The sequence below is a fragment of the Gekko japonicus genome, unplaced genomic scaffold, assembly GCF_001447785.1.
Source record: "Gekko japonicus isolate JY-2015 unplaced genomic scaffold, Gekko_japonicus_V1.1 scaffold1116, whole genome shotgun sequence".
Lineage (NCBI taxonomy): Eukaryota > Metazoa > Chordata > Lepidosauria > Squamata > Gekkonidae > Gekko > Gekko japonicus.
In genome coordinates, this window is record NW_015172590.1 from 468,909 (window position 1) to 495,695 (window position 26,787).

The window sequence follows — 26,787 nt, forward strand, 5'->3', positions numbered from 1 at the left end:
CTTGTGACATACTCAGGGTTTAGAGACCCAGGAATGTACGAAGGCTGCAAATTTCTATAAATGCAAAAGAGAGAGAGAGAGACCCTGTCTACTTGAGTTTTATTTTTTAAGACTTCTCAAGAAAAAAAATTCAAAGGAAGTTTCAGAACACATGCTGTTTTCCAATCAGCTGTTTTCAAACAGCTTTCTGAAATAATTTTAAGGCTTGTATCCTGCTGGCAAACAATCACAGAAAGCCACTGAACGTAATCAACAAAACAAGTCAAATCATTTTCTGAACTTCTGGAAATATGCCATATCTGGTATTTGGAAAGGGCACCTCCTATCCCTTCTTCTACACTAAACATTTATTTATAGGAGCCCACAACTCTACTATTTCTAAGAAAATCAGAGGATTAAAAGTCAGTTTTGTGTTCTAATTCACAGGTAAGGACTGTCATCCCTATCCCTTCCTGAAATGAAGACTCAGGGAACAAAATTTGGGGGTCCCAAGTCAGTTGGAGGGCCCCTGAGGCCAGTGTTATCTGTATTCACTGAATATACTTTTTAAAAACCTGCCATTTGTCTATCCCCATTTCTAATTTTTCTTTCCCCCCACCTTATTTTTCAGTCTCAACTCATAATCTATCTTGCTTGGCAACTTAGAATGTATTCAATAGCAGTACAGCATTATATTATTATTGTTGTCGTTGTTGTATGGCTCTTTTAGCATTATGCACCACTAGGTGGCGAGCTAGACTTGTTTTTAAGGCAAGAGACATTTCAGAGGAGGTTTGCCATTCATTGCCTGTCTCGACCATGGTATTCCTTGGAGGTTGCCCTTCCAAATACTAGCCAAGGCCGACCTCGCTTAGCTTTTGAGATCTGATGAGATTGGGCTATCCTGGTCAGGGCTAGTATAGCAGCAAACCTTTGTTAATATTCTCAAAATCTACCAAAGTCGTAAAAGCATGCTTCCTTTCCCTCTACCCTTTACATGCATAATAGTAAATTGTTAATCTGCCTCAGTGGTAACAAATGAGGAACAGAAGCTAGAATATTTACCTATTTACATCCCGCCTTTCTTCCCAAGGGGGACTCAAAGTGGCTTACATTGTTCTTGTCTCTTCTATTTTACCCTCACGACAACCCTGTCTGAGGCTGAGGGTGTGTTACTGGCCTAAGGTCACTCGGTAAGCTTCCATGGCAGAGTGGGGATTTGAACCTGGGTCACCCAGATCCTAGTCCAACACTTTAACCACTACACAAGCTTAGCTTCCACTGCAAATAGCATGGGGGGGTCTGGAAGTAACCTGGACCAGGAAATTCCAGTCCCTTTCAGTTTTGGCCCTGAAACGCCACAGTCATCCTGAAGTTGATGGCCTATTTTGAGATTCCTGGTTCTATTTTCTGATAAACTATGCCTGCCACAAATGGAAAGACAGATGGACATGTGAATCCTTTTATTATTATAGATGCATCGTAAGAGCCAGTAAAGTTACTTGTTTTGTTCTGATTAGGGATGGACACAAACCAGGAAAATGCAGTTTGCGGTCATAGTTTGGATCAGGGTCATGGGGGGGGGGGCAGATGGAATCTTTGTCCAGGGGCCCATGGTGGGTCTTGGTAGCTGGTTAACAGTGTTGTTGCTGACAGTATCTATGTCAGATGATTCTAGGGTTGCCAACCCCCCCGGTTTGCCAGGGCTCCCCCATTTTGGGGGGGGGGTTCTACCCACCGCTGGCCAGATGGCCGGCGGGGGAAACCCCACCCCCAACACCCACAGCCAGCCATCTCTCTCCCTTTAAGTGTGTGGAAGCATGTGTTTCCTCCCAAGCCTGATCTCCACAAGCTTGCAGAGAAATGCCAGCTTCGTGCTCTTAAAAGGGAAACGCGGCTGCTCTTAAATGGGAAACGCCGGCGCCTGCATTTAAAAGGGAAACGCCGGCTCCTTTAAGTGCAGGGAACTGCCGTTTCTGGAGATCTGGCGCACGGACGGGGTGGGGGGGAGAGACATCCCCAACGTGACGTCATCATGCCGGGGATGCCCCGCCCCCTCCAGGAACTCCCCCAAAGTCCCCCGCTGGGGGTGGAAGATGGACTTGGCAACCCTAGATGATTCGATGCTTCATATCCTGCAGCACTGCTGCTCTCTACCCACCTGCTGCCCCTTGAGTCTGAGTGACAAGAGGAAATGAAGAAAAACTGTTTTCCCAATAAATAAAAAGGCCCTTCTAAAGCTCTCTGACAAGGCTCTTCCTTATGGTAAAGACTGGGGAACAAAAATGTATTTGTTTATAGTCCAGCATATCTGGAGTTACAACCACAATAAGCAGAAATGTGCAGGTTTTTTATACCTTGATAGATTGAGCTGGCTCAACCAATGTGTTAAGTCATCATCATGCTGCCAGAACTATATCATATACCAAATCTGACTTGTGCACCACACAGTTGAATGAAGGACTTCCTCTGCAAATCAACCACTTTCAGCTTGATGGCAACAAACAACAACATTCTCAAACGGTATGCTGAGCTGTTAGTAATAGACTTCTTACTTTAAAAATATATCACTTGCATCGGAACATCTGTTTCTTTCACCTTCAGAGAGCCAAAGACAAGGGGTATGGAATAGTATGCATTTTATATATTCACAAGAAGGATTCAGTTCTACAGTACTTCTAAGGAAGCAAAATCTTTAGCTAAATATGGCCAAATGTGCACTGCTTAACCAGAGTCTTCACTGTTTTGTGCACATAATTAAGAGCTAATGACTCACCAGAAGTGAAAACAAACAACCTTTTTTTAGGGCAGTGGGCGCACACACCCCTTCACTGCATCCAATTCAAATGCCCTTTTTCTATCCATGTATGTTTTAGGATATAATTTTACAATTCTGAAGCAGAATCAATCATGGAAAATGTTGATTGGCTGCCTCTCATGAGGTCACAAAGAAACATCTTTCCCCATTTTTAACCCCCAGAACAGTATTTCCCCCCACTTTAAATGCTTTTCTTTTTAAATAAGTTGTAAGGCAATGAACAAGCAGATATTTGCAGGAATGTTCAAACTGAGTTTTAAAAATAAAAAGGTGGACCAGTTTGCCTGAAATGTATCATTAGTTTTAAGACTGATTCACTGGTGTGCACATCTGGCACTTCAGCTGTGAAGCTTGTGAGGCTGCTGCGCTCAGTTTGCAGCTAAGTAACATGTGAAATCTCTTTTTATACGACATCGGCCTTTACTCTGGGATTTCAAATCAAGAATTTCGCTTTAAGTTTGGGCTTAAATTTGCAGTAATAAAATAGTGACATTGCATGAGCTGCTTGGTTTGATTATCAAGAGCATGTCTTCAATCCAGGATGCGCACAATTATCGGCGATTCTCTAATTAGCATAGACTTCTAATATTTAAAAGTTAAAAACAGATATAATTAATCAAAAAGTGGGAACAAAAGCTTGCTGGAAATCCTTTAATCCCTAAGAAACAAATTCCTATTCCATAAAATTGCATGATATGAAACACAGAGCTTCTGGGTTGCAGTCACATGGTTGCAACTGTCTTACCAGGTCTGTGAAAATGCTGTGGTGAACGTGACATTGTGGGAGTGTAGCTATGACGGCTGTACACAGGAGAACCAATGGAACCCTGGCTGGTGGACCGATGGATCATCCGATCCCGAAGATCTTGATAACCCTAAAGAACAGAATATATTTTATTTATTACTACAGTGAAAATTATCTTCAATTCTGAAGGAATATTGAAATCCTGAAGCATTTAAAGTTCAATGTGATGAAGTCTCCTACAGAAAATGTGAGCTGTGCTTTTATAGGGAGGTACAAGTTCCTCCTTAACCCTTCCAGAATGTACTGATGGGTCTAAGAGACTGCCCATTTCTGTCCCCTTCTGTACAAAAGGAGACATACACTTTCTTTTGCACAGTCAAACTCAGCTGCAATTATTTTTTAGTATTTCCCAAAACCACCTTTTAATTTGGGGCTTTCCTTCACTTGTCCCAAACATTTTGATTATCCAGTGTACCTTCTGCAATTAGATTGTTGCCTTTTCACAACTGCCTCCTGAGACTCTGAGATGAGATTAGCTAAAATAGAACATTCTGAAACACAGTAGGCACATGAACTCTACCAGCCAATCCTATTAATCCCTGCAGCTGACATCTTCATAGAATAGAATAGTGGCTTTTTGATAAGGCAAAATAAATGGGCTGAGACTAGCAGCACAGGCCAAGCAGTAATTCCCTTTCAATAATGATTATTTTGCAGGAGTTAAATGTGGAGCAGAAGTTCCATCAAATTTACCTCTGCAGATGGGGTTGGAGACAGTGTCCTTGGAGACTGCAAGACATGAAAGAAAGAAAGTTATACAAAAGACTTTTGCTCATGGCTTGTCAAATGTCTTAGCAATACTGTCTTGAGATCTATTATAATGATGAAAACATGAAAAAGTGATTGTGGCCACCGAAATCCGGGGATTTCTATCACATCACCGGTGGTAAGGCCTCCAAACTGAGATGGCTGCTTCAGTTTACAGGGACTTAGCATGTACCTAATTTAATCAAATATTCTGCCAGAACACCTTAAAATTGGTATCTCTGTTAACAATTATAACGGTTAGTTAAAAACAAACCAGCAATCACAAGCATATTAATCTGACAAGTGCGCTAGTTTTATAGAAATATTTCAAAGTCAAATTTCAAAGTGTAAATACTTCTTTGGCTCAAGGATTGAATGACTTCAGAAAAATTCTAATTTTGAATCAGTTTGCCATATGTAATAGTGGACTGCCGGAATGTAATGAATCCTAGCAAGAAAAGAGGTTTCATGGATATGTCTGGAGACTCTCAGTCAAATTAAGCCTTTCAGCAGTTTTACATAAAGAAAACAAGCAGAAAAATTCTTTTGATACTTGATTTCAATTGTATCTCACAGATTTAGGTTTGGACTAAATACATTTATTATATCTGTATCTCATCCTTTCAGGAGCCCATTTTAGCCCCATTATTTCCTCTGAGAAAGAATGACTCGCCCAAGGCTACTCTGCTAAGCAGAGCTCTGACTCTATATTGAGCCCCAACATTTAAGCCTCTACACTAACCATGTTCTCAAGTACCAGGGATGGCCTATGTTGTGATAAAGAATTGGTAATAATTGCTTCACCACATATCTGCCTTGCAACTCAGTCCATATTTACTGAACCATCAATCACACAATCACTGAGGTTTCATAAGGGAATAGGTACAACTGGTTATGCACAACAAAAGCATGGTGGATCAGCTCTCATCAATGTAGTCAGTGAATCTGCCCTGAAATCATAGTCCTGGAGTCCAGCATTGTTCATCTATCTGAATAATGTGCCACAGCTAAACACTCATACTAATAATGTGCCACATCACAGAAGTCAAACATATTTATGATTTGCCCAACCATCTCTTATTTACATTTACACATAGAGACAAAGTAATCAATGGCTGCAAGACAAGTATTACAGAAACTGACTTCCTTCTTCCTTTCACACCAGTACCAGTGTCATTATACCACCACAGAGCACATCTATGGTTTTTGCGTTGTCTTTTTTCAACTTACACTTTCATCGTGCACAGGAGAACTGCCATATCTGGAACTCTGAGTCTGTCAAGGAAAGTTTGGGTTCATCATTCTTTATGTAAACTACAAAAGGGTTCAAAAGAAAATAATGCAAAAAAAAACAAACCAAACCAACTTCGAGATTACTAATCTCAGATGTACTAGAGAATCAAAGTGTGCAGTCCCAGTAGAAAGAGAAAGCAAAATCTTTATGAATACTTGAGGTTTAATCCAAGTTTGGCTCATTCGTCCGGTGGCAGAAGTACAGAGGCAAAATTAACACTGAAGATATATGGTTTGGTTTCATGACTTAATCCTAGTTCTTCTTAGCATTGACTGGGATTTAAAAGAAATCACATTCAGTGCAAGAACTCATAAGGTATTCTACTCACAGTTCTATATGTGAGAGAGCAGAGAGCATATTTTTGTACTGTGGGAAAGCTAGGTATCACAGACTTTCCCTGAGAAGAACCCAGAAATACACTGGTTCTTCTACTGACAAAGGAGAGTGAGCAGTGGGATAAAAGAACATAAGAGCTATTATAAAGATGAACACATGAAAAAGCTAGATCAAACCAGTGGTCCATTCAGGGTTTTTTCGTAGAAAAAGAGCTGCAGGAGCTCATTAGCATATGGTATGCTAATGAGCTACTAGGCTATTAGCATATGCCATGCCCCCTGACATCACCAGAAGTGATGTCAGAAGGGGAAAGCAAAGGGGGGGGGAAGGCATCTTCAAAAGCCTCCCCTTCCCTTTCCCAGCTGGCCTGCAGGGGGGGAGTGAAGAGAGAAGGGGTTTAAACCCCTTCTCACTAGAGTTGGGCCACAGAAGGAGGAAAGAGGGAAGGAAAGAGAGAGAGTAGAGAGAAGGAAAAAAGGAAGGAAAGAGGGAAATAAACATAAGGGAAGAAAAGAAGGGAGGAAAGAGGGGATAAAAAGAGAGAAGGAACGAGGGAAAAAGAGAAGGAAAGAAGGATGGAAAGAGAGAGAAGGGAAGGAGGGAAATAGGGAAAGGAGGAAAAAAGAGAAGAGAAGAAGGCAGGAAAGAAAGAAAGAGAGAAGGGAAGAAGGAGGGAAAGCGGAAAAGGAGAGAAGGAAAGGAGGGAATGAAAGAGAGAAGGAAAGGAGGAAAAGAGAGGAAGGAAGGAAGGAAGGAAGGAAGGAAGAGAAGGGAAAGAAAGAAAGAAAAGGAGGGAAAGAAAAGGAAAGGAGGGAAAGATGGCAAAGAGATGGAGGGAGGGAGGGAGGCTCGCCGCCACCACCATTTGCGCCGGCCCCTGGGCTGCCGGAGCAGCACTCCGGTACGCTCCGGCCCCAAAAGACCCCTGGGTCCATTTAGGCTAGCATACTGGTTCACAGGTGGCCAACTAGTTGCTCTGGAGGGCCAAACAAACAGGGCTTTCCCCCACGTTGCCTCCTAGCACGGGTATTCAGAGATTTGCTGCCTCTGTATATGGAGGCTCTGTTCAGTCACCATTGCTAGTAGCCATTCGTGGATTTCTCCATAGCATATAGGGTATGGCATGGAGCATAGACATGTATGCATTCCTTTAAGCAGTGGCCTGTCTGATGTGCCTCCTCTAAACCATGGCATTGGCCTAGGTAAATTAATAATTCCACACCTCCAAATTTCATTGGTAACTTGATCATATGATGTATGCTAGAAATAAACAGGAAAGAAATTCATCCAGTTTCAGTGAGACTTTATCTTACAGAGACTACAAGGAGTTATGTTGTGCAGCCTCTAAAGGAATGGAAACCCAGCAAGACTCCAGTGAATATCAGACTTAGTGGTGGCAAATACTAATCCTCAGGCTGAGCCATGATTAAAAGAACCAGTCCCATGACTCTGTTCACTCACCTGAGTAAGCCAAAAAATGTGAACCTGGACAAGAAGTTGTCCATCCCTGCATTGTCTCAGGAGGGAAAATGTTAAATTATGCATCCATTTAAATATGTTCCCCGATTAAAACCCAATCTTTTAGCTAGTATCATATTACTAATAGGGAAAAATTATTATGCTAAATGGGAAGCATAATATCATTTAACATCAGAGAGTAGTTTTTGCATTTGAGGCCTGAAATCTGCTGTTCTGACATAAGTGAAATGCCCATCAGCTCCTCTAAAAACATTTCTGTGCTTCATTGCTGGATGGTTAGCTCCATTCATTACACAACAGCGTTTAGCTTAGATTTTTTTTAAAAAAATGGCATTGCCTGTGGAGAAGCAGCGGTAAAGAAAGGCAGCAGCAGATGACTCAAAACCCTTGAAGGGAAATGCAGGAAAAGAGCAATCTTGAGAAAATTCTAAGTAATGATGAAAGGCAACACATTCATATGCCAAAAGCAGCAGGCAGTCAAGAGCTCTGACCTCCCTCACTCTACAGGACACCATGGCAAAAGAAAAGCTGTCAAGAGTTTGGAAACAGGAACACCCCAGTGAAACATAAGACTTACATGCTTATGTGTTGGGATCAAACACTAAACTTTTCCCACACAAAATTATTTATTCCTACATGACTTCAAAAGTGATTGGCAAATAGATCCTTTGTGTTCATGCTGCAGCTGAATGCATTATTATAACCGGAAGATTAGCTGGTTAGCTTCCACCAGGTGGCAGTGGGAGAAAGCGTTCTGGAACATCAATTCTGAAGATAATAGTTTAGCCACTTTGCCTAAGACAAAACACTTTATAATGGGAAGTGCCATAAAGATGAAAGCTGATTGCCTTTCCCTTCCCAATCCTGTTAAGCTAAACTGTGTATTGCTATCTACATTTAGCTTTGGTGCACAAAATAGGGGCTTCTAATCTTTCCTTGTTATTATATTGCACATTGACAGGGACTCAGTGAAATGGTGAAAAAGATGCTCCTTCAAATGATCAGAGAAACCATGCCTACCAGAGTCTGGGTGCATATCCAGGAGACATTCAAGTAAAAGTAGACCAAATAGACTACACGTCTGAAGAACATAAGAGAAGCCAATGTTGGATCAGGCCAATGGCCCATCCAGTCTAACACTCTGTCACACAGTGGCCAAAAATACCAGGTGCCATCAGGAGGTCCAGCAGTGGGGCCAGGACACTAGAAGCTCTCCCACTGTTGCCCCCCCCACACCAAGAATACAGAGTATCACTTGCCCCAGAGTTCTATCTATACCTTGTGGCTAATGGCCACTGATGGATCTCTGCTCCATATGTTTATCTAATTCCCTCTTGAAGCCATCCATGCTTGTAGCCGCCACTATTTATATTGATTTGTGACAGACATAAACCAAGTTTTTGTGCCAGTATACTTCCTGTTATACACCAATTAATGGGGAACAAACAAACACAAATTTGTCCAGTCACCCACACTAAATGTCATGACAAATTGGAGTTTGAGGGAAGACTTCTGAAACAAGGAAGTCTTCCATCTCATTCCCTGCTGGAGAGGAGGAAGGAAGCCTGTCAACAACAACGATCTGTGCCCATCATGAACTAAGTCTTATTTATGATGTCTGAATGCAGTCAAGTGTTGATTATCAACATTTCCTCTTTTTTTTTAAATCCATAAACAGATTTCCCAAGATACTTTTTTACTGTTTTGCTGATCAGAGAAATAAAAGGGTGTAGACTACAGAATAACATAGGCACCAGAATAAACAAGAAGCAAAGTATTTTCTGAGCTTTTGTCAACTGTGCAGAGATATTCTGTGTAAATATTTGTACTCACACACAAAACCTAAAGCCAACTTGGCATTAGGTTTAATTATTGAGTTTACTTTGCAAATATTTACCAGGGCAATTTTTAGTGCAATTCAGAAAGACAGTTACTATCTTAAACACTGTATACACTGGCAATTTCCACCCCTGTTACACAGAAATTTTTGCAGTTTAATAGTTGCTAAGATCAAGCCACATAAATCCTTTGCATCAGACGAGAACCAGGTCTCTGTATGGCCAGTTAAAAACAACCAAAATACAGCTATGATATAATTACTCAGTGTAACATTGTATAGTCAATTATATTGTTTACCAAGCATTTTCATACATATATCACAGCTCTCTTTTGGTTATTCTTAACTGCTTTTCCCGTGATCTCTCATATATAGCTCTGTATGGCTAGGCCTGTCTGAGTTGTAGCCCCAGGGAGCCATGTTTCATCTTCCCTGCCACCTGCACTATACACACACACCCCGCCACCATCCTGGGATAATGTATCTCATTCCTAAACTGTACAATTTAAAACACTTCACCTAAATGATTTCAGTAATCTTCAACACTACTTTGAAAGGCAGATCATCATTATCTACATCCTGCAAAAATAGGGGCAGGAGGCTATGATTATGATTTTCCTTTTGGTAAGCTCTTGGTAGATTTGAACCACGGATTTTCAGTTGTCTCATGGCTATATTTGGTTTCTAGATTCTTCTGCCCTATCTTACACCTGATTTCTGGCTGACATGACACTGGGCTTCACTTCAAGCTACTTACCTTATTGTAGCCTTGCCTTGCTTGTCTATTAGCTTGGCTTCATATTGATCCTACATTTTTCACCCTAGTGCATCTTATTCCAGACCTTAAATTCAACATGGTTTCTGTGGCTATTTGTGACTCTCCCTTCCATGCCAATCTCTTATTCCATACAATGCATCAAATAATATTAAGACACATCTCCTGTTTCCCTGAGTAATCGTAGTCCTAGTAAAAATGTGAAAGGGTGAGGTTGGGAGCAGAAAAAATTACTTGCACATCCCTGAGTGAATAGCCAGCCAGCATTGTGATACTACACTTCATGGAAGTGCGGGCCATAGACAGCCATTTTCTTTCAAAGCTCTATGCCATTCCAGCTGAACTATGACCCCTTGTTGCCATAAAAATCAACTCTGATGTCCCACTGGTGCTTCAAAGTGTCATTCTGCTACCATCACTCTAGCAGTTTGAAACATGCTCTTGGCTGCTGCCATGAAGCTATGTGAAAAAGGGAGCCGCAAACTGCGCATTCATCCTTGTAGCTGTGGATATGAGTAGCTGTTGGTGAAGGTAAACAACATGTGCATGTTTTTGCATCAGGCTTCATGCTGCAACACAAAGAGCATCATACTTCTTTCCAGGCCAAAGAGATGGGAAACATTTGCTCAGAATGCCAACAATAGCATCAAAAAGAGGTGCAGTTTCTACAAAGTTTAGACATTAAGGTGGCTTTTAATAATAGTGCATAGAAGAAGAATGGGAGACTCCCCAGTCCGTTACCTCTCCAAGGCTTTGCCTCTCCTGTCTTTCCTCGTAGGCGGAAGTGTAGAAGGGCTCATAAGTAATTAGGTCTGGACGCTCAATGTCATAAATGGCCTTGACTTTGGGAATGGCTGCTAGATCCTTATAATCAAGGATCTCATTGTCTACTTTTGCCTGAAGGTCAAAGACAGAAGATAAATTAAAATACACAAACAAAATTAGTAGAATTCATTGTAAGCAATTCAGTTTTTCAGGGACTTTGCTCACATAGCAGAGATAATGCAAACCTTGGTTCCCAGTCTGTTGCTTTAAAAAAAGCAACCATTTTTGCTTCAACCCCCTCTTCAACAATGGAACATTTTTGTTGTACTATGCCTTGATTTCGTAATAAGCCAGTTGCAGCTGGCTATCAATTCTAATTCCGGCTCTGCTGATTACTTAGCAGATAGTCTGTAGAAGTAACTTCCATATTTTGACTTTAGTTTTCCCATAAGCAAAAATATGTCGTACATATACTCATCCCCGCCAACAGAGAGAGATGTTGAGAAAAATATGGGAAATGTTCTGATCATACAAACATTATAATTTAGTGCAATATTGGTGTTATTTACATTTCTATCCCACCGCCCTCAAGAATTCAAGGCAGTTTACGACAGATTAGGATTAATGAGAAAGTGAAAAGACTAAATGCTTATCCCATTCCTCACACCTTTGGTTCCTCCCCTCTCCTCCTACCTCGCTCACATTCTTTCTCCCTTCTGCCCCCCTTTTCTCACTCTCTTTCTCTCCTCCATGCATGTCACTTCCTCTCTTTTTCTGACCCGTCATCATTCTCTTTGTTTTTCTGCCTCCTCACCTCCTCACTCTCTTTCTCTTTCTCCCCCCCACCCCGTCACTCTCTCTTTCTGCCCCCATCACTCTCCCAGTCTCCTGCCTGCTTCCTCCCCAACCCTGCACAGCAGCACCAGCAGTGGTGGCAGTGCTCCCAACCACCCACCTGCTTCCTCTCCCCCCACAGCAGCAGTGGCAGTGCTCCAGGAATCACAACAGATCTCCCAACTACAGAGGTCTTCACCTTAGGGCTGCCAGCTCCAGGTTGGGAAATACCTGGAGATTTGGGGGTGGAGCCTTGGGACAGTGAGGCTTGGGGAGGGAAGCAGCCTCAGCAGGGTCACAGATTCAACCCTCCAAAGCAGTCATTTTATCCAGGGTAACTGATCTCTGTCACCTGGACAACAGTTGTAATTCTGGGTGATCTCCAGCCCTCACCTGGAGGATGGCAGTTGTAGTTCTCGTGAAGGAAATGGCTGGTTTGGAGGGTGGAGTCAATGGTATTTTACTGGTCTGAAGTTCCTCTCCTCCTCAAATCCCCCCCTCCCCAGGCTGCACCCTTCAAATGTCCAGTAATTTCCCGACCTGTAGTTGGCAACCCTATTTCCTTCCCACCCAACAGCCTACCTACCTTTATCTGCCTCTCTGTCTTCAGCTTTCCATCTTCACCCCCCCTCCCCCACAGCCTCTACCTAGCAAAATTACAGTCTTTCTCCACAGTGGGGACCAAAGCAGCTTACATTATTCTCTCCTCCTTTTCATCTGTACAACAATCCTGTGAGGTTGGTTAGGCTGAAAGTATGTGACTGGTCCAAAATCACCCAGTCAGCTTCCACCGCAAGATGGGGATCTTGCAGACCCTACTTTGAAGCTCGAACTGCTGTACCACACTGACTTTCATAGGGTGGCTGCTGTTGAAGAGTAGCAAGCAGCCAGGCCTAATTGAGTCATGCAAATCAGGTCGTATCACGTCACCTGCAGATCCCCTGGAATTACTGCTCACCTCCAGAGTACAGAGATGATTTCCCATGGAGAAAATGGATGCTTTGGAGGATGGACTCTATGGCATTGTACCTCAGGAAGGTACCTGTCCTCCCCAGGGTCCACCCCCATATCTCCAGGAGTTTCCCAGCCTGGATCTGGCAACCTTACCACGTCCCCATCCCGTGCCAGTGGCCAAGGGGAGCTGGCAACCCTTGACTGCTGCCAGGCCTAGGGAAACTGGTAAGGGTGGAAGACTTTTGTTCTAAATTGTAATTTTCAAATGATTGTTTCAGAGCTGTGTTATCGAGTGGGGAGTTCATTTGGGACCCTCATTTTGGAAGCCAGTGCACAGTGTTCAGCTGAAGACTTCTTGGCCCACCAAAAAGAGCAAAAAGATGGACTTTGGGGGTGGCAAGCTGTGAAGGAGGGAGAAGTTAATTGTTTGGACTTTAAAATATCACATTTCTGTACTGTTACTAAGATCTATGTTTTGTTGCATGATATGATGTTATGTGAAAAGTAAAAATGTTTTATTCTCTATGAATTATAGCAAGATTCAATCCAAGTTCTGCCCCACAGAACCCACAAGATGGGGTTACACTAGCACATTGAATTAAATTTTCAGCTTGGCAACTGAACTGGCCTTGCATGGTACTAACTGGTGTACGTGGCTCTTAAATAACATTGCCAGGACCCCGGGGGGGGGGGTGCCTGCTCAAAGGGCCGCCAACCCACCATCCCAGATCTGGCCGGCGGTAGGAGCTCATTAGCATAACTCATTAGTATAACTTATTTGCATATGCTACACCCCCTGACATCACCGAAATTATGTCAGAAGGCAACACCCACCACTCAGGCTCCACCCCAAAAATCTCCAGGTATTTCCCAACTCAGAGCTGGCAAGCCTACCCTCCCTTATGTTTTGTTCTAACTTTGGGAAAGAAAGGAAGGAAGGAAGGAAGGAAGGAAGGAAGGAAGGAAGGAAGGAAGGAAGGAAGGAAGAAAGAAAGAAAGAAAGAAAGAAAGAAAGAAAGAAAGAAAGAAAGAAAGAAAGAAAGACTGACTAGACCTCAAGGGCATCCAAGGAAGCTGGTGGGCAGTAGGTTCAGGATGGACAAAAGGAAATGCTGCTTTACACAGAGAGTGATTAAAATGTGGAACTTGCTGCTTTAAAGGGGGATTAGATAAATTCATGAAGGATAAGTCTATCAGTGGCTACTAGCCATTCAAGTCCAATGGCATCTTTAAGACCAGAAAAGGTTTATTCAAGGTATAAGCTTTTGGTTAAATTTTGTTGGTCTTAAAGGTGCCACTGGACTTGAACTGAAGAGTAATGAATGACCTGATTTTTCATGTTATGAGATATATACAGAGAATAATACTGCTTTCAGAACTTAAAGAAACTATAAATGGAATCCAGTTTGGACCTGGCTTTATGGACTAGGCAGTTGTAGGTTACCTTTGTACCTAGACAACCATGTCATGGGATTCATAGCCCCTTTTGGCTGTGGATGCACAAGCCAGCCTCTTAGGCTTTGGGGCTGGAGTACTTGAAGAACCACTTTGTCCCATACTATCCAGCCTGCCAGTTACAATCATCTTCTCAGGTTCTGCTGTTTGTGCCCCTGTCTGCAGGGGTTAGGCAGGTGGCAGCCACAGACAGGGCTTTTTCCAATGATGATGCCTTGCCTTACCCTTTGAGGCTTGCCTGGTGCCTATCTTTTTCTGTAGGTGACAAGCCAAAACATTTATTTTTACCCAGGCTTAAGTAAGAGTTCCATTTTTCTTAGCTGATTTCATGGGCTGTTTCTGGCCTGCAGACAGTTCTATGAATGCAATGTTAGCTGATCAATGCTTCTTGAAGCTGCTTTTATGTCCTGTCTTGTTTTTAATGACTCGTTTGGTTCTGTTTTATTGAGCAGGGTTAGGTGGCGTACAAGTTCTCTAGATTTTTTAAAAAAATAATATTTAAAATAGTAGTCTTTCATAGTCACCGATACTATTGTGTTCTACTAATTTCTATACCCATAGGTACACTGTCAGTACTGGCTTTCTGTAAGGATGCTTCCAAATTTTTCCACATCTTACGTTTTAAACTACCTGCCCTTGAAACCAAAGTGCAACTAATGCACTGTGAGTTCTCTATTGTTCTGCTTTTAAAAATTTCTGAATTATACCTGTGTACGTGCAACATGTTGCAGCATTCACCTCCTTCAGTTGACATGCCTCTAATTCCATCCATGTATACTTCTGTATTGATAAAACATTGCAACACACACACACCCATGTCAGTATGTTCTACTTTTTCAGGGTGGTGTGGGGTGATACTTTATCAGTGCTTTGGAGTGCATGGGCTCGTCGGCAGCACCCCCACCAAAAGAATCTTGATACCATCCTACATCATATTGCCTTGCTATTTAAAATTTAAAATAAATTGGTGTTTGCTATTTTATTTTTGGTTTTAAGTCAGAAAAAATACAATTGCTTGTTTCAAAAAATAGAAGACTATACTTTCCACTCTAAATCAAGGGGTAAAGCAGAAATCAACAAACTTTTTGGCATAAAGGTGCTAACTAAGTATCCAGTATAATTATAAGCAACCTTGAACTATGAGAAAAGCTAGAATATAAATTTCTAAATGAAGAATAAATAAATAAATAAGAATTTGTCCAACATTAGAAGACATGAGATGTAAAACTCTTCTGTTCAAAATAAATTACTTTTCTTAGATACACAAGAATCAGCAGAGAGAAATTACATGAGTTTTTCACTTTATATTTTTCACTTTACTTTTTCCTGTTTGAAAAACATAGTATAAGCTTATAACTAAGACAAAAACTCACCTTTAGGGGCTATTGAATAATATGAACTAAATCCCAGTCTCAGATGAAGTGTGAGTTCATCTACTCTAATTCTTAACAATTGACCCCTTGTTATACCTTTTTAATGAGGTGTAAACAAGGTGGCGGGCGCACGCACACACACAAACAAACACACAGAGGGGCAGAGAGACAGAGGGGGGGCAGACACACACACACACACACACAGGGGGCAGAGACACACACACACACGGGGCAGAGACACACACAGAGAGGGGCAGACACACACACACAAACACACAGGGGGCAGAGAGACACACACAGAGAAGGGCAGACACACACACACAAACACACAGGGGGCAGAGACACACACAAAGACACAGGGGGCAGAGAGGCACACAGAGAGGGGCAGAGACACACACACAAACACACAGGGGGCGTGGGGGGGCTCTGCAGGCCTTTCCCTGTCTGTCCGCATCGGTGGGCGGGGAGAGGCATGTGATGGGGGCTCTAAAGGCCTTTCCCTGCCCATCTGCATCGGCGGGCTGGTGGGGAGAGGCGCGTGGGGGGGCTCTGAAGGCCTTTCCCTGCCTGTCTGCATCTGTGGGCGGGGAGAGGTGCGTGGCAAGGGCTCTGAAGGCCTTTCCCTGCCCGTCCGCATGGGCGGGCAGATGGAGAGAGGTGCAGGGGGAGGCTTACTTGCATCTGGGAGCTGGGGGCAGGGCTTGCGGGGCTCCTTCCTGCCAGTGCGCTGCTCCGGTGCACTCCGGCAGGAAATGACCCCTAGCTCTCTATCATTTTCTTAAGATGCACAGAAGTACAGTTGCAATTTTCAGCCACATTTAGGGAATCTACTTCTCCTAGGTAGAGGTGGGGGGAAGGAAAAGGCACAGCTCACTAGCATGAGCGAAAATATCCCTGTTCTTTAGCACTGTTGGGGACCAATACACACTGGACAGGATAGGCTAAACCTTCCAACCTTAGTTATCAACCATTTGGCTTGCTAGCAATGCTCCCTCTAAGCTGTGGTGTCTTGTGAGCAAAAATTCAACTTTTTGTGAGCTACTGGCATTCAAGTTGTGAGCAAGCGATTTGGCTACTGCATGAATTAGTTTGCTCTGGAGCCATCCTTCCTGAGCGAAGACAAAAATGTGTGAGCCAGAGGCTAAAAAACTGAGCTAGCTCACACTAACTCAGCTTAGAGAGAACACTGCTTGCTAGTGCCAATTTTATATTATGTCACAAACAGACCAAATTAAAGTTCCACTTCATCTTCCTCAAACTTGTTTTAAAAAAATTTCTCAGCCCTATCCCACACGACCTTGTGCAAATATAACTATAAAATGTTTTGCATGCATGCCTGGACATTTTAAAGCTAGTGTTGTTAAAGCAAGACATTATAATTACAGCCTTGTATGTAGCAATAATACATAAAGATTGCCTGGTGTTGCAGATTAGAGGCTTCACCATGCAATAAGGAGCTGACTTTCCCAAACTTTCCAAAGGGAATGAATCCAGCCATGACAACATTCTGGCTGCCCTCCAGGACAAGCGCTATACCTTGAAAGAGGAGGACTATTTTACGCACCAGCTGATGTGAACAGAATAAAAACCCTGCAAGTAAACCCCCTACAGTTTTGTTACACAGCATACACCACATTGTTTCTGAAGCTGCAGCCACCATTTGCAAACGCCACACAACTCAGGGCACCATTAAGTGTTTGACATTCCACATCATCCCTTACTATTGCCCTTTTAGTTAGTTAGGGGATCTGATTCTAAGAGGTTTATGGCTCCTTCCATTGCTTTTCTGTAGAGTGGGATTTCTAATGGAGAATCATTAGCAGCAATCACCAGAGTTTTCATCCACAGGCAGGCTTAAACTTTCTCAGACTTGGACTAAAACTGTCCTCCTTCAACCACGGCATCTCTATGCAAACCATATGCTTCCTGAATAATGTTACACGCTCTTTGCCTTCCCCCTCCCCAGCAATTGCTTATCATCCTTCCTGAGCCTACATAAATGTGTCCTTCCTTTTAGTAGACTTTTGCCTGTACAACAAACATGTATTATTATGTGCTGTTCCTTACCTTACAGCTTGGTCTTGGCTTTCTCAGCCACAGTCTGTTTTTTCTCCCTGCACTTGCCTCAACGGCCTTCTGGAATTAACACCAGCCAGACTCTTTCATCTTACTCCTTGTGTAGGCCTTCTGGCCAGACTACTTTACAAGTAAAGGCCCCAGCTTGCAATGATGCCAGTCCTTTCTTTCTTTAACAGTTTCTGACTCTACAGGGATAAAACTGAAACTACATTTCCTAGGGTTCCTTACAGGAAGCCCACAGCTGAATTAAAACCAATTCAAATTGGCAATTTAATATATAATTTGTGGCAGATCTTTACTTGGCTGGTTTGTTAACGTCCAGGCAGAATATTTTAATGGTCTCTTCATTAAGGCCTAAAAACAAAAATGTGGTTACTGAAAGATCTGGTATTCAGGCTCAGAGGCGTAGTTTTCAGGCAGATTTGACCTCTAGCCCCTCTCACTTCTGAAATCAAGTGATGGTGCTTGAACTCCCATTTGGGTCCTGTAAATGCATTAAGAGCAGGAGTAGAAAAGGTCCCTGGAAGGAGAAGTACATTTTCCTCCCTCAGGACATCCTCTTGCTGACAGATAAGAAACCAAATGATCACTGCGTAACCTGTCTGTCCCACAATCATCTTTGTCAATACTGGGGAGAGACAGGAGACCAGGATGAGATAAAGTTCCTGAGGTGGGTGCCTTATGAAGCCCATATTACTCATTGGATCACCTAAATAAGCACCATATACCCAGTCCTGTTCTCACAATCACTGTTTGTTTGTTTATTCAATTTATACCCCTTTTTGCCTGTACAACAAACATGTATTATGTGCAGTGCATAGACACTGTTCCTTACCTTACAGCTTGGTCTCAGTAAAAGCAATAGAACAATCAATGTCACAATAAACAATATAATCAAACCCCATGCCTCATATCAGGTGAATACAGGTGCTCCAGTGCCCAATAATATTATCTGTCAGCAGGCACTGGGAGAGAGGCCATGAGCAGGAAAGGCCAGAATGGATGAATGTCTGCCGCCTCAGTCAAAAGCCTGGTGGAACAGCTCCGCTTCACAGGCCCTGCGGAACTGTAATATCTCTGGTGGGAGCATGTTCCACCAGGTTGGGGCAAGGGCCGAAAAAGCCCTTGCCCTGGTCGAGGCTAGGTGGACGTCCCTCGAGCCAGGGATCACCAGGAGGTGTTGGTCAGAAGAGAGTCAAGCTCTCTGGGGCTCATATAGGGAGAGGCGGTCCTGTAGGTACCGTGTGATGGTCCAATAATGTTCTAATCAAGACTTCTCATTGCATTCACAGAGTGTCCTCAAGGTTTTGTCAAGGAGGAAGGATTAACTCCTGACGGTTTTTACTATCTCTCCACCCTTCCCCACACATATAAAACCTGAAGTATATTACAAAGAAAGATTTTTCGTAGTCTTTTCATTAGTCAACACAGAGTGTTCTCACAATCCCTCCCATGTAAGCTCGCCAGGACTCCACTGCTGGCAGCCTCAAAGCTATTAAAATAACAGGCACTATCTTAAAGCAAAGACTCGGAATTCTGCTTACAAGCATTATAATAACCAGCCCACCCTTCAAATGCCCTTTGGGAAAACCTATCTTTTAATTACCCTGGTTGTATACACAGAAAGGACAATTAGAAGATGTTAAAACATAACCTCAGTTAAAGATGCTGCTCACTTCCAGCTACCAGCCAGGGTGCAACTAGACATTCCCTGATTGCACTAGATACCTGCCTCCCATGTCCAGTGGCCTTTGGTGCTTGCCATGCTAGAGACTTGGTGCATGCTAGGCAGGGACAGTGCTGTTATTTCCCTGTTCTGCACTAGGTTCCAGTTTCCCATGGTCTGAGGCTGGTCATAAATAACGCCTGCAGTGGTTTGTGGAATTCACTCTGGCTTCTCCATTCTACAGTTTTCGCATACTGAAATAGAGCTCTAACACTTTGTTGAATGCATACAAGTGGTTCCGTTTCACACTAGGAACTAGCAGGGCTATTTTTGGGCAGGAACGCACAGGAACGGAGTTCCGGCTGGCTCCCGAGCTGGCCACGCCCAGCAGAAACTCATTAGCATAATAGGCCACACCCAACAGCAGAAACTCATTAGGATTGGTTACATTAGGGGTAAGAAATATTCAGAGTTCCCAAGTCTTCTTCCTTCCAGGCTATTTATTACCAGATAGAACTGAAACCTTCAGCTAGGGTTTTTCCTTTTTTAAGCTTGGATTATGATAATACCTGTGTTTTGGATCAATAATCTGCCTCCAGTAATAAAGCCTCCAATGTCTTTGCCTGTGATTTCTGAATATGGCTATTTGAATAGAGAGTTAATGGATACTGGATTATCTTGTTCTTGCTGGTGATTCTCAAAATCTCAGTAGCAAATTCTTTTAGGTAGCACTATCAGGTAATATGTAATGATACTTACATAGATTGAGTGTCCTGGTGAGCCAGGTATACTGGAGCCAGTTTTGGAATAAATACTTTCTGAGGATGTTCTTGTAGGCTGTATGAAAAAAAAAGAGTTATGCTGTAAGGAAACATCAGATTTTCTACACTGCTTGAAATGCAAAGTTGCATTCATCCTCAGATGATGAAGTCATCATACGTTAATGAAAACAGTTAATGTTTTCATCATGAATTTGTGATGCAGGCTGGGTTTCTCTTGGTGCATGGAGGCATTGCATTCTATGCTGTATAGGTGGCTTCTCATACACAGCCAGCAAGGATGAATGCAAAACACCAAGGCATCAGAACAGCATCCTGGCATATTTTGGGGGATGTTGTTGCTGAAGAGTACAGGAACCCAGCTACAAAGGTCATGATAAGGCTCAAACTTGCTTGTGATAGTACATGTGTGGCCTTTATTCTGCTTCTTAGACAGGCACAGATCATAATGTGCATGGCTATAACAATGCTTCCCAACCTGGATAGCCCAGGCTAGCCCGATCTCATCAGATCTCAGAAGCTAAGCAGGCTTAGCCCTGGCTAGTATTTGGATGGGAGACCTCCAAGGAATACCAGGGTACCACGGAGGCAGGCAATGGCAAACCACCTCTGGACATCTCTTGCCTTGAAAATCCTATGGGGTCACCATAATTCAGCTGTGTCTTAATGGTAACAATAACAAATAACAATGTTTACAAAGGGGGGAGATTCAACCATGTTTCAGCTAATCAAAGGCAAAGAAAACTTTATTTTGAGAATATGACACAGACATAATAAAATGCAGAACACTTTGCATTGCAATCTTCATTCTCCTAGAGGAAAACTTCTGCTTTGTAGGTCACTTAGTTTTATACTGTCTCTGCAGACATAGCAGCAACAGCTGAGTTTCAGCACTCATTAAGATAGCTCACAAAGGTCATTTGAAATTGAGACAGAAACTGAGTATTCTTCATATTGATTAGTGGTGTTAAGACATTTAAATTTCCATAGTTCAGAAAATCAAATATATTCCACAAATTCCTATTAAGGCTCAACTCTGTATTTAATCAACTTCAAAATGTGCTACTACCTATTTTTAATAGTTGACTAGTATTGCCTCTTTTAATTCCATGATTCTCACTTTTTCTCCTCCTGTCACTTCACTTTTGTCTTACAATACGGTTGTTAGATCACAACCTTGAGGCTCCCTTTGTACTTTTAAAGACAGCACTGAATTGGGAGAGGAGCCATATGCATCTTCCCTACCCCTGTCCTGCTGCAGTGACCAGAGCTACAGATATGCTGCACAGTGGAAGGAGCAGGAGGAAGGATGAAAGGAACAGGGTAGAGTGAGAATTAGTAGATTTCATGACTATCTTGTTCTCTGACTCAGCAACCGGAATGAAATGTTTCAAGGATCTCTCAGCCTTGCCTCCTGGAAACTCTCAACTGGCAAATTCTCTGGAGAATCCTTTTTGGGTTGAAAGGACACATTTTGCTTGCATAAGACCTACCAATAACTATGCTGGTTGGAGACGGAATGCCTTTTCATATCCATAAAGGAGCCTTTTGCATTTTTGTTGGACACAGCAGCAAACAATCAGTGATATGGTAGTGATGTATCCCAAGGCAATTATCTGCTCTGCAGGGATACATCTGCAATTACTGAAAAGGCCAGCTGTGCGTGATGGGGATCACTACGAACTCCACTACCTTAAATATCTAGACTGTGAAGATCAGAAGCACATCTAGTGACTGCCTGATTAGGCAGTAACTTATAAAGTCCAAGTTCCATTTTTCATGTAACTAAGAGCTGCAAGATAACTTACACAGCTCTACCGCATTCCCCATCAAGATCTGCCCCCCCCAGTTTTGCTCCCCTCATTTCTTCCTCTTGCTTACAATAACTAGGCAAGTTTCCACCATCCTGTGATGTACCATACTTGTTAAGATCCTATCCTGTGAGCTAAAAGCTTCAAGCTCAAACCTCAGCACAGCCATGAGGATCCCAATTCTACACAGATTTACTTGGAAACAAATTCCTTTGTTTTCAGTGCCATTTGCTCCCAAGTAAAAATACTCACGGGATAATAGCCTCAGTTGTTCCTATGACAAAACAAGTTCAAGCAAGAGAAACCAGACTAACTTTGATTTAGCTGTTAATCCAACAGTTAGTGACGATGTTGTTTTCTTTGTAGAACAAAAACAATATTGATTCTTATTACTTTAGCTAAATTGTAAGCATGCAAAAAGAATGTTGGAAGCCTCTATTTCAACACATTAAAAATTCATGACAATACAATGATATTCATAAAGATAAGTCAAATGAAATCACAATTCTCCTCCTCCCCACCACACACACACACAAAATCGGCTTGCATGCATATGACTAAAAAGAAATGTGAAACATCCAGCTGAAAAGATATGGCAACAAGGACTTATCCTTCAAGGAATTAAATATCTCCCTCCCACCACCAAATACAGGCTGTGAGCTTGGAAGAGTAAGATTAATGGCAAACAAAGCAAGTACTTTGCTCTCAATTCAAAACTGATATCAGAAGGAAGAATTAAGAAGGTCCTTAGAGAATAAAGTGGTTTCCCAGCTTCAAGGCAGTGGACATATTAACCAGAGGTTTTCCAAACTCATAGAATCATAGAGTTGGAAGGGACTTCTAGGGTCATCTATTCCAACCCCCCACACAATACAGGAAATTCACAAATGCCTTTAACATATTAACTCGTTAACATTTTTTGAGGATAAAAATGGAAATGTATGGTGCAACCTGCCTCCTCCTCAAACAACACCTTTTTTGTTGTTCATAGCAATCTTGCTGCAACTTTTTTGCAGAGAGCTTTTCTTCTTCAATAATCCCAGCTGATCACATTGCAAATGGGATGGCTTAACAGTGCTACCCAATCACATTTGGCAATGTGACAACATCACTGATGGCAAATGAAAGTAAAGCCAATGCTTTACTTTCAATTTAGAAGTGGTATGAAGTGGTGACATTCTACTTGCCAAGGCAAATTGTGCTGCTTGACAACCAGGATGCTCATCTGATGGCTCATCAAAATGCCAGTGTCATCTGTTTATACTACACTAGGAATAAGGCCCATTGTGGAAATAAATACAATGAGCTCTAGAAAGAGGCTTTGGGCAGGTGCCCTGGCCCTTGGGCACTCAGTGTCAATTTGCTGTGGTGACCTCAGCAGGGTATAATGAGACAGAGCTTACCGTTTTTTTCAGGGGAACTGATCTCTGCCATCTGAAGAGCAGTTGTAATTCTGAGTGATCTCCAGCCCTCCCCTGGAGACTGTAGAAACAACAGAGATCACGTGAAGGATGCAAACAATAATGAAAACAACCATGATGTTATATTATGAAAATATATTTAGACTACTATTCTGTAGTGAATCGTATTTCTTCATCACATTATAATATACGCATACACGCAACTAATGATATTCACGCAGCACACTTAGAAAAAGCTGTTATATGAAATGGTATTATATGCAATTCCCATTGTGTGTATATGTATATTTGTATAATGTGATAAAGAAATACAATTCACTACAGAATAGTAGTCTAAATATATTTTCATAATATAACATCACGGTTGTTTTCGTTATTGTTTGCTCCCCTGGAGATTGGCAACAATGATGCCCCAGGAGAAAATGGCTGGTTTGGAGGGTCGTGTCTATGGCTTTGTACCTGTCTGAGGTCTCACCCTTTCTCAAATCTCAGTCTCTCCACCCCTCAAATCTCCAGGAATTTCCCAACCCAGAGGCAGCAACCCTATTTCCTTCCCAGCCAACCATTAATGTACCATTATCTGCCCCTCTGACTTCAGGTTTCCATCTCTTCTCCCCTCCCTGTAGCCTCTACTTAGGAAAACTACAATCTTTCTCCTCAGTGGAGACCCTCAGCAGGGTATAACGACACAGAGTCCACCCTGCAAAGCAGCTGTTTTTTCCAGGGGAGCTGATCTCTGCCATCTGGAGAGCAGTTTTAATTCTGTGATCTCCAGCCCTCACCTGGATATTGGCAGCAATGGTTCCCCAGGAGGAAAAGCACAGTCTTTCTCTGCAGTGGAGACCAAACCAGCTTACATCATTCTCCTCTCCTCCTTTTGATCTATACAACAACTCTGAGAGGTAGGTTAGGCTGAAAGTCTGTGACTGGTCCAAAATCACCCACTCAACTTCCACAGCAAGAACCAGGGTCTGGCAGACCCTGCTCTGAAGTGCTAACTGCTATGCCTAGGGTAGTCCACCTCCAGGTGGAGCCTGAAGATCTCTGGGTATCACAACTGAACTCCAGACAATAGATCTCTCCCGCCCTGGAGAAAATAACTGTGGTGGAGGATGGACTCTACGGCATTCTGTTCAGCTGAGGCCTTTGCCCTCCCCAAACTCTGGCTTCCTTAGACTCCACCACAGAATATCCAGGAATTTCCCAACCTGGAGCTGGCAACCCTAGTCAGGACTGGCCCCAATGAGTTCCCCACAAAGGCCTGGGAAAGGCTTCCTTTCTTTGCCTTTTTACTGACAGAACCAAGCATGGTTGCCTAGCAACAGCCACTGAGAGAAGTTAGTCCCACAGGAGCCAAGGAGGAGAAGTTTCTTTGTCAGGAGAGACAGCTGTTTTGTAGTTTATTCTGTGAGAGAAGAGTGTCCAGGCAGGCAGTCGGCAGAGGAGAGGAGTGGACCCAGCACCCAGCCAATGGCATGCGAGTACTCTTGGGTGGTGGTTGATAGGCCAATGGCTGATGGAGCGCACTGCACAGCTATTGGGAGAGATGGAAATGGCCAATACGTAAGGGAATTATAAATATAGGATTACTTTCAGTAGGCCATGTATTCAGATGCACATCCAAATGCACATCCTCTTCTCACTTGCTTGGGGTCAGGGAACAGAGATTGCATACTACCAAAAACAGTTTGTGTCTAAGACCTCACTTTGGAATTATTTGTGAAGAAAAAAAGGAAGTGAGCAGGGGATTCTTATCTTTTTGCAGAGATTTCTTGTGAAAGATCATTCAGACTTTCTGCTAGGAAATCAAACACCCAGTTTTCTGCTAGTTAGTCTCATACAGTTAGTATGTAAATACACTGTACTATTTAATTTCCCTGGAAACAGGATTCTAGAGCCATTTTGCATTAGTGCGTCCATGAAACAGAGTGCATGAAATGAAGAATTTAAAGCACCAGACATGCATTTCTGTGAAGATGAGGGACATTACAGGTTCCAATGGTTTGTAGAAGCAAGGACCAAAAAAAGAAACGATGGATCTTTCAGACCTTTAGGTTTGCCATCTTTTTTCTGACAGGAAGTCTGTGACAGGCAAAAATTCAGCCGGTATACTTCACCACTGAATGCCCACCCTGAGCCATACCTATTACATTTATGCCACTCATATCTATAGATACAGGAAACTTAGCCAGAATAGAAGAGCAGCAACAGATGATAAATCATAACTGAACATGCTTTTAGAGTTGGGAGCAGTGCACTGTTTGAGTACAGCTATGGTGCGCTTGTTTGCTCCACAATACAAAAACCTACCATGCTTTTTTGTGGCCATGTTATAAACAGACAGCACGTAACCGCACTCTTACGTATGTAACAGTGAAAGCCCCAAATTTATTTACCCTGGAAATATGTATGAATATTTCCATTAGTTCCCTGAACCATGTATACAGAAGTTTAAGGATGCACAGCTCTTGTTAACACTTCACATATTTGCTGTGGGAAACATCTAGTGTGACACTAACACACCAATGACAAACATAATTGCCAGACAAAGTGTGAAACTGCTCTGACCGACAGGGAGATATGTGTACTGAAAGGGAACAGAGCCTAAAACCCCAAACAGTAATATTTTATTGATTTCCAGTCTAGAAATTGATGATTGCCAGTTTAGGAAAGTAATAGAATTTAATTAGAGGCTCATGCAACCTTCACATTGAACTACAAAGACTGTTACAATGTGTTCTAGGTGACCTGCTTTTAATTTTAATACCAATTTTACAATTGCCTTGGTTCCCAGTAGTTTCTGGGTCCAAGTCCAGTTTTTAACCTTTGAAGTCCTAAATACACTGGGCCAAACTAACTGAAGGACCACCTCCCCTAATATAAACCTATTCTTTCATGATCTGCTCCAGATGCTCTTACTGTACTATACCTCTTCTACCTTATTACTTTGGCACTCTGTATGTTAGTTCAGTGAGGCTTTAACTCCTACTTTGGCTTTGGATGTATTTTTGTTAGTATAAATATTGCAATTCATCTAAAGTACATTACACATTTTTGTGTGTATGTGTTTTCCTATTTGATTCCCACGCAGAAAATGTGTAGAACAGACTTGAAGGGACCCTTGAACATATGGCTAGAAAGCTTGCGAGCATCGCGAAACACTTTCTAAGAATGAGCACACTGAATCTCAGAGACGAAAAGGCAATCATGGCACAGCACTGGTTTTGCACTCAGAGGCAGTTATGGGCATGCTGAAGACATCCCAATCACAATGTTTTGTCACTGTACCACTGTGTCTTTGGCATCACATAAATTCACATTTTGCATCTGCTTAACCTTTAAACTTTCAGACGGAGTTATATAAGGTCACAAGTTCTCCAACAACATAGCTCTGTGGTCCTAGTTCTTTTCCTCTGTCTGCAACTGTTTACTTGTTCCCCTCCTCCATACTCTGCAATTAGACTTTGTGCTCTTACCAGCGTTCTATTATTTTGACCTTTAGCTAAATGATTCTCTGATAGCTCTGCCCTTTGTCATCTGTCAGCCTGACCTCATTTGCCTGTTATCACTTTTCATCTGA

At 42.5% G+C, this 26,787-nt stretch overlaps 1 protein-coding gene across 14 annotated transcripts in view; it reads right to left on the reverse strand.

The window, feature by feature from the left end:
• Positions 1 to 26,787, reverse strand: part of ABLIM1 (actin binding LIM protein 1) — a 151,070-nt gene that overhangs the window by 50,336 nt on the left and 73,947 nt on the right. For all 14 annotated transcript variants that reach the window (XM_015421515.1, XM_015421513.1, XM_015421504.1 and 11 more), the window contains 5 exons: positions 19,956 to 20,033; positions 10,812 to 10,967; positions 5,580 to 5,624; positions 4,296 to 4,331; positions 3,543 to 3,672 (listed from right to left, as the gene is read on the reverse strand). In XM_015421515.1, the coding sequence (XP_015277001.1) occupies positions 3,543 to 3,672; positions 4,296 to 4,331; positions 5,580 to 5,624; positions 10,812 to 10,967; positions 19,956 to 20,033 (445 nt within the window). The remainder of the gene's footprint in view (positions 1 to 3,542; positions 3,673 to 4,295; positions 4,332 to 5,579; positions 5,625 to 10,811; positions 10,968 to 19,955; positions 20,034 to 26,787) is intronic.